Source organism: Sinocyclocheilus grahami, unplaced genomic scaffold, assembly GCF_001515645.1.
Source record: "Sinocyclocheilus grahami isolate Dianchi unplaced genomic scaffold, SAMN03320097.WGS_v1.1 scaffold1445.1, whole genome shotgun sequence".
Classification (NCBI taxonomy): domain Eukaryota; kingdom Metazoa; phylum Chordata; class Actinopteri; order Cypriniformes; family Cyprinidae; genus Sinocyclocheilus; species Sinocyclocheilus grahami.
Genome location: NW_015506624.1, coordinates 55,248 through 63,931, shown reverse-complemented (window position 1 = coordinate 63,931; position 8,684 = coordinate 55,248). Strand labels below are relative to the sequence as shown.

At 37.9% G+C, this 8,684-nt stretch overlaps 1 protein-coding gene across 1 annotated transcript in view; it reads right to left on the bottom strand.

Moving 5' to 3' along the window:
* Nucleotides 1-630: 630 nt before the first annotated feature.
* LOC107570348 (glycerophosphodiester phosphodiesterase domain-containing protein 5-like) overlaps nucleotides 631-8,684 on the bottom strand; it is a 24,406-nt gene continuing 16,352 nt past the window's right edge. The window contains exons 3-15 of the mRNA XM_016256572.1: nucleotides 6,927-7,030; nucleotides 6,486-6,549; nucleotides 6,305-6,403; nucleotides 6,111-6,204; nucleotides 5,705-5,850; nucleotides 5,344-5,426; nucleotides 5,002-5,152; nucleotides 4,702-4,923; nucleotides 2,915-3,072; nucleotides 2,247-2,394; nucleotides 1,333-1,415; nucleotides 975-989; nucleotides 631-778 (exon numbers count right to left, since the gene is read on the bottom strand). Of these exons, the coding sequence (XP_016112058.1) occupies nucleotides 631-778; nucleotides 975-989; nucleotides 1,333-1,415; nucleotides 2,247-2,394; nucleotides 2,915-3,072; nucleotides 4,702-4,923; nucleotides 5,002-5,152; nucleotides 5,344-5,426; nucleotides 5,705-5,850; nucleotides 6,111-6,204; nucleotides 6,305-6,403; nucleotides 6,486-6,549; nucleotides 6,927-7,030 (1,515 nt within the window). The remainder of the gene's footprint in view (nucleotides 779-974; nucleotides 990-1,332; nucleotides 1,416-2,246; nucleotides 2,395-2,914; nucleotides 3,073-4,701; nucleotides 4,924-5,001; nucleotides 5,153-5,343; nucleotides 5,427-5,704; nucleotides 5,851-6,110; nucleotides 6,205-6,304; nucleotides 6,404-6,485; nucleotides 6,550-6,926; nucleotides 7,031-8,684) is intronic.

Genomic DNA, 8,684 nt, shown 5'->3' with positions numbered 1-8,684 from the left:
ATATATATATATATATATATATATATATATATATATATACACACACAGTCAAACCAAAATGTATACAGACACCTTCAACATTTCACACATTATCACAGTTTATTCACTATAGTTTAGAAAATGGTAATAAAATATGACAAGAACCTATGTCAGAACAAATTCATCTTGATAATGTCAGATAACACTTAAGCAATACATGGTCAGGTCAAAGTGTCGGAATAATTTTTAGTCCCAAATTTGATAAATTTGACTGTTAGTCCACTATATGAGGAATTTTTGGGTATAATATGTCACAGTTTACTTTACTTTGCTATCCTCACTTACAGAAATGAACTAAAGTGTCCTGCACACACTAGTAAAAAAATATCAAAAAGTATATCTGGTGTCTGAATAATTTTTGGTTTGACTAATATATATAAAATATATTATAAATACCATAAAAATGGTTTCTTATTTGTCCATGATACCTAAAACATTAACTAATGTTTAACCTTGTTGTATAGTGTTACCGTATGCAGATATGAATACAGATATTGAAGGTGCATTATGACTGCCACCAGGGGGTGATGTGCCACAGCCATAGGCAGAGGTCACAGAGTGTGATTTGTTCTGAGCTTTATTAACCAGGCTTTATCTCCACACAGTTGTGTGCTCATGAGTCTCACCTGAGAAGATCAGTTTCTCCTTCATGAGGTTGACGTCACGACTCGGCCGACGTACTACAGCGCTGAGCATGATCTGCTCCGGGTTGTAGCTGCGCATGCCACTCATCTTCCACCTGAGGAAAAAGATGACAACACACCATCACCAAAACGCACTTCTGAGGGTCTGAAAGTGCCATAAAGTTCTGGTCATTATAGTGAAACTGAGTATCACATCTTGAGATATTTGATGAGATAAAGAAGAAGAAACAGAACAAATAAAGGCCAAAACAGTCAAAGAATTCTGTCCCTTAAAATACTCATCCTCATTACCTGATCAGGTGATAGCTGAGCAATTTCAGTGAGCAGCAGAGGAGAGGTGCATGCAAAGAGCAGAGGACAGCGAGAAAACAGAGGAAAAGTAGAGATTGCCAAGAAGAAAAAAGCAGAGCCATCAGTTGAAAAGCGCCCGGCTGCCCAGCAGAGATATAGCAAGCATGCCAACTACAAAACAACCTAACATTAATGCCAATGACTGCTCTGAAAATCAAACAGGCTTTCGTGCAAATGTGTGCGAGCACAGAAATCACGTAGCGGAGAGTAAAGCCATTACCGACACAGCAAAAAATCTTCAAGTATCAAAAAGTATTGAGAAACAATTTGAAGGACATACTAAAAGAGATGCACTTACTTCTGAAATATGAAGATGCCAATGACAATTGCCACAGAGATTAAATCTGAAGTGATCCATATCAGGCCATATTCATCTGCACTCTACAAAACATGTTAAAGCAGCATTTATCCATTAGATAGCAATATAAATACATAAAAAAAAGCTAATAACGGGGAAAACAATTCAGGCAGAATCCCAATCAAATAAAATTGGAATGTATAATTAATTAAAATATGAATTATATATGTGTGTGTGTGTGTGTGTGTGTTGCCAAACAATTAATCGCATCCAAAATAAAAGTTTTTGTTTACACTATATATGTGTGTATACTGTGTTTATTTATTATGTATATATATATATAAATACACACACATACAGTATATATTTTGAAAATATTTCCATGTATACACATTTATATTCTTATATTTTATATTATACAAATATATTTAATATATAAACAAGATATTTTTCTTAAATATATACATGCATGTGTTTGTTTTTATATATACATAATACATATACATGATGTAAACAAAAACGTTTATTTTGGATGCGATTAATCGTTTGACAGCAATATATATATATATCCCTTGCACTACAGGTTTTTCAGATGCAAATATATGCAACCATTTGCAACATGATTTCTCAATACTGATCTTGCATCAGAAATAAAGCATGTCAATTTAAAATCTACAGTATTCGGTGGAATGGATAGTAAAATGTGTTAAACAGCCAAGATTCACTACATCATCCTTGGAAGATGACAGCATAATCAAATTAGCATTCGGCCAATGTGTAGGACTTCATGAATGACAAGCGTTCCAAATCTGTGGAAAACTGGCCTGTGTACTTGAATGTGGCCAGCAGAGTATGTACTTTTCATACATAATAGGAGTGTGTGAACTGGGATTCAGCCAGTGAGAGATCAGTACCATGATCCAGACAGGATTAGGCACTTTCTTCAGGATGTGTGGGGCATCAGAAGAGACGGACTGAACCCCGCTGCACCACATGAGTGAATAGAGCCACGGCTCGTTCACCGGATACACGTTCACACTCACATTACTGCCAGAGAACTGCCTGCTCACACACACATTTACAGAGAGGAAGTTTGCTTAGTAGAAGTATTGCAGAACAAAACCTCATCCCTACTTTCATATAAATGAAACAATAAAACTGATGATAAAATGTATGCATCTATATGCATGTATAGAGCAAAAATCATGTACCAAAATTTAAACCTTATGCATTAAAATGTATATTATAACTATATAAATCAAAATGCATTGTAATATATCATAGTAATAAAAATGTGTTCTCAAAACATTACACAGACCCATAAATTATCTAAATGCATCTATTAAAATTGATCAAATATTTTAATTTTACATCTACACCATTTAATATTTCCAATAACTGTATCCCATATGATAACTCCATATTAACATTTTAATACACTATGATTGTACCATAATAGCGATAGCTGTATGGTTATGATGTTATATTTCACTGCAAAATGCTTTCAGTATGATATTTAATACAGACTGAGAAAGGCAGATGTCTGCTGACGTTCTGAATGTGTGTGTGTGTGTGTGTGTACCTGATATCCTGAGCTCTGGCCTGGCTGTAGTGCAGGGTCAGAGTACTGATCCCTCTTTCTTTCAGCTCAGCCACAGGAAGTTTCTCATCTGATGTCTGCTGAAGGAGAGGAACCGCTGCACGCACCTTCTTCCTGTACCAGTCAGGCGTCCACATCACCTACACACACACACACACACACACACACACACACACACACACAGTAGTTGATTATGATATTTTCTAATCTTAGAAGCTTATTTGACAAAATAAGACAACAAACTATATAATATTAAATAAATAAATATTTTAAAATAATTCATAATTTATTGGGATGGTAATTGGGATGGTAAAAAGTTAAACCCCTGTATCCGTTGGAGTACACTTCAGCAGATGAAATCGTCTGGTGGCCTAGCACTGCCTGACTTCAAATTGTGTTAAAATCAAAAGTTCACAAATTAATTTATTAAAAACCACTTGGCTCTTAAAGTAGCTGATCAAAGTATTTTCTACACTCAGAAGCTTCTTAGGAATATTTTTCTCAATACTTAAGACTTAATAATACAAAATTAGAAACAATTTCTACAAATTATATATAAAATACTTAACAAATAAATATTATAATACACAATTTATTTGAAATTGGTTCTTATAAAGTAGCTGATAAAGGCATTTTCTAATGTTAGATATTTTATTAAGAATATTATCTCAAAATGTACGGTTTAGACAGAATAAGACATTAAACAACACACAAGTAAGCATTTGTTTGGAGCGTAAGGTAGCTGATTAAGTTATTTTTTAATGTTAGAAGCTTATGAAAAATATTTTAGACTGAATAAGACATGGTAGACACAACATTTCGAATATATACACACACACACATATATATATACAGTATCTCACAGAAGTGAGTACACCCCTCATATTTTTGTAAATATTTTATTATATCTTTTCATGTGACAACACTGAAGAAATTACACTTTGCTACAATGGAAAGTTGTGAGTGTATAACAGTGTAAATTTGCTGTCCCCTCAAAATAACTCAACACAGCCATTACTGTCTAAACCGCTGGCCACAAAAGTGAGTACACCCCTAAGTAAACAGAAATAGATGTATGAGTGCTGCCAGCATTGCTGCAGAGGTTGAAGGGGTGGGGGGGTCAGCCTGTCAGTGCTCAGACCATACGCCGCACACCGCATCAAATTGGTCTGCATGGCTATCGTCCCAGACGGAAGCCTCTTCTAAAGAGGATGCACAAGAAAGCCCGCAAACAGTTTGCTGAAGACAAGCAGACTAAGGACATGGATTACTGGAACCATGTCCTGTGGTCTGATGAGACCAAGATAAACTTATTTGGTTCAGATGGTGTCAAGCGTGTGTGGTGGCAACCAGGTGAGGAGTACAAAGACAAGTGTGTCTTGCCTACAGTCAAGCATGGTGGTGGGAGTGTCATGGTCTGGGGCTGCATGAGTGCTGCCGGCACTGGGGAGCTACAGTTCATTGAGGGAACCATGAATGCCAACATGTACTGTGACATACTGAAGCAGAGCATGATCCCCTCCCTTCGGAGACTGGGCCGCAGGGCAGTACTCCAACATGATAACGACCCCAAACACACCTCCAAGACGACCACTGCCTGTACATACACACACACACACACACACAAACATATGCAAAGTAAAATGAAGAAATAAATATTATTTTAAATGTATTTTTAAATATGAAATATTGTTAGATAAATCCAAAATTAATTAGAAAATATTTTCAAAAGCTTGCCAAACTTTATTCACTGTGTTTTGTGCTCTCACCTGTTCTGGTAGGATGCTGGATCTCTGAATCACCTTCAGTGCATCACTGACCCAGAGCTGGTGGTGGGGATGTTGGCGCGGAGGCCGCCGCAGGCTGAAAATCACTGAACGGTTCATTCTAGCAGCCAGACGCAGCAGCTCTGCGAGGCTACACACCGTCTGATTGGCCGTGCGGTTGCGATCTTTTTCAGACATGTACTGCACTGTCCAGTATGGGTCATCCTGAGGGACAAACAACCTCAATCTTTAGTAACTGTGAAGGTGGACAAAAGAAATAAGAAATCAAATCAAATTTAATACCCTGAGGAACCAAAGTCCAGCATTGAGACTGCGAATTTCTGTCCAGTTAAAGAACGAGGCGTCGTGGTCCTGACGGGCCGGAAACAGTTTGTCCACATTGGTGGTCCTGCGGAGTGTGCGGTCCCTCATCAAAAAAGGCACTCCATCCAGACTGAAGTGAAAGAAAGCATTCAATCACATTACAGTCAAGTTACTGAGAGCCAATTAGAGCTGCTGCCATTCTTTTCTCACATTCAAAAAGGTCTGTATATAAAATAAAAAAAATTAATTTAAAAAAAGGATTACGATTCATTCAAAAAGGTATGAGAGGTATGTTTCACAAAAAAACAACAAAATGGATACCTGATGGTAACATCTGCTTCCAGGGCAGTGACTTTCTGTTGCAGCGCTTTACTGAAGGACATAATGGTGTGTTCTGGAGCGAGCTGAGAGAAAGAGGCAGTGTGTAATGGGAGTTACTATCTTAACACTCCTTCGAGGAAGTCAAACAAACCGGTTTAAGCTTCATTGTACAATCAGCTTAATGCTTAGACAAAGTGTAAGTGTTGATCTCTACAGCAGTGACACACAATCCTTCCTGTGCTTTCTAATTGTTGCTAAACTTCAGAAAGAACCCTGGATTCCACAGACAAACCATGTCACAGGTACTGGGTTCAAATAAGGGTGATGTTCCAGCCTGGAAAACCAGGATTATGAAACTCACCATTGGAGCTCCACGACGGCCAATGACAGCGGGACGAGGACCAAGCTTGGACCGGTCCATGATGCAGGGAGATGAGATGAAGAGGGGAACCAGATAGAGAACCAGGAGAAGGCTCACATAAATCACCAGTGTTACAACTTGGAGTCCTGGATAAACACATAAACATATGGTGTAAAAAAATAAAAATAAAATAAAAAAAAAGTCAAAATGTAAACACAGCTGTTCAAAAGTTTGGGGTTGGTGCGTCTCATATGCTCACCAAGACTGCATTTACTTGATCACAAAAAAGTACTGACCCCAAACTTTTGTATGGTAGTGTACATATATTTAAAATTCAAATAGGTGTAGGGGTCGGCCAGGCTTTGACCCGAACTGCCATTTCCCCTCACATGACGTTTCAACTCACTTGATCTTTCCACGCGGACCACCTGACCGGCGATGACCCAACCTAATGCTGTGACCACAGCTAAAGCCCCGATGTGTAAGAACGGCCCTGTGAACTACAACAAATCACTGATCACATTAGGACAAAGCCTAAATTATTTGTCAAGAAAGACCTCAAGACACTGGACAGTAATATGCTGATGAGGTTGATCCAACCTGCAGAGAAATTATGACAATGTCCCATTCGTCCTGCCAGAAATCGTCAATGAACACCACTCCTGTTGTGGTGGTGAGCAGAATAGCCAGAACTACAATCTGTGCAAAATAAAACTTGTTTTAATATAGATGAAGAACCCCAGTCTAGCTCAAAAGTTAAACCGATTTATAAACTTCTCACCTTATGGATCCAGTACAAATTAAGCTGCTGTCCCAGTACAATGTGCCAAAGTGCAAGAATCTGAAAAAAAAAAATCAAAATAAAATAATAATAATAATAAAAAAAATACAACAGAAAATTATAAATAAAATAATTTTAAAAAAGTAATGATAAAAAAACACATTAAAAAAAAAAAAGAGCATGCTAAGCACATGATGTTTTCCAATGTTTAGTGTATAAAATTAATTCAGAAACTTGTTAAGCAATCCATGTTTATCAAAATAACAGAGTAAACCTTGCAATCAAACTAGTAAACTCATAAAACATGCTCTAGTAATGAAATGTGCAATCATGGTTTGATGTCAGCTTCGTGGTGAAGACACACAGCAGGGTTCAGAGTTAATGACCTGCTGATGTCACATCTAAAACAGCAGGTTCCTCCAAACCTCAGGCTGAACTCACCAGTTGAACTCGTTGTAGTCATTTTGAGCCTCCAACCAGAAGTAGGACCAGACGAAGAGAAGGAGAAATGAACAGCAGAGGAGGAAGAACCATGAACATTCCCACTGAAAAATAAAAACAGGAAGTGATGTAAACACACATGCCTTCCAGACAGACGTGTACATTTGTTCATTTAGCAGACGCTTTCATCCAAAGCTTGTGAGGAACACAACAAGACAGACATGGCAGACTGACAAACAGGCAATTAATCGATCATCCAGCCTGTCGGTGGCAGTCCTAACAGACTTTATTTTTTGTTTATATGTTCCAAATTGGGACATTTAATATCTGTCTTTATATTCTTCACAACATGTTCACATCTGAAACCCTAGGACTTTACAATCTGTACTAATTTATCACATATCATGAGTGGCAGGGGATGTAAAAATCCACTGAGATAAAATACGTAGCTTTAAGATGCCTTACAGTTTTAAAGAGCATGATAAAATGTGAGCTTAAGTAACTAATAAGTTAAGAACAAAATGACAGGAATTTAATTAAATTCCTTCACCACAGAAATTACGCGGTGTTTCACCGAGAATTACAGCAGCAATGGAACATTTTCAGCACAGCGAGATCTTTCAGAGAGAGAGAGCGAGAGAGATTGCCTGGCACCACAGCATGTTTCCTGGGAGACCAGGCAGGGTCGCCGTTAGAGATCAAGAGGGCGGAGCTTTATTGTTCCGTTCACGGGAGTTAAAGGTTGATGTAATAAACTTGTCTCAGCTCACCTGATGCTGATAGTGAAAAGAGTTACTTAAATATAAATAAACAAAAATATATTTTTTTTTCCCTGATGTGTGTGTTAAATGAAATGACCTCACAGGCTTGTTAGCAGGAAAAGCATCAACACCTGAAACTATCTCACAATGGCTGGAGTTTCAGCACTGAATCTGTCAGATATCAGATTTCATTTGGGCAAGGATATAACTAATTATTCCGTTTTTTTAATTAAAGGGGTCATATGATGCGATTCTTTCTCTATGTGGCTGCCGCAAGCCCGCCGGATAATCCTCACTCAAGCCCGCCCGCATCTGCTCACTTAAGCCCGCCGTGTGTGACGCTATGCGTTTCGTTGTGAAAGCGAAACTACTTTGTTTGGCCCTCCAAAAGAGGACACGACTAGAAATCAGTGGTTAAGTTGCATTTACAACACTGTTCTAGAACACTTCAACCTAAATATTCAGATGTGTGCAGCACATTTTATGGAGGACTGTTTCCTGATTTCCTGAGAGTAGACTACAATGCCGGCTGTTCACAGACTGTGAGCAAGATTTCATATTTAAAGGATTTGCCACTGATGATTTAAACGCGAGCTTTGAGCAGTGTAGAGTAGCGCTTGTTGTTTGTAATTTCTCCGATCACAAATGCAGACATGGTTTTAGGTTTACGCGGTGCGATGCAACGCGTAAAAAGACAGTATATGTCAATTCAAGTTTATTTGTATAGCGCTTTTCACGATACAAATCGTTGCAAAGCAACTTTACAGCAAATTAAGTTTCTACAATATTTAGTGGTAGCTTATCAGTGGTGACTGTCAGTTAATGTACATATGGCAGAAATGTATGGAAAAATCAATTAAAGACTTAATCAAACAGACGATGAACACTATTAACAGCAATTATTATATGATGCAATCAAACTTAAAGCAAAATGTGGTAGTTCTATATGTTGTTTCAGGGTTGGCATCATCTGAGGTCCTCTGAGGGGTTGGCATCA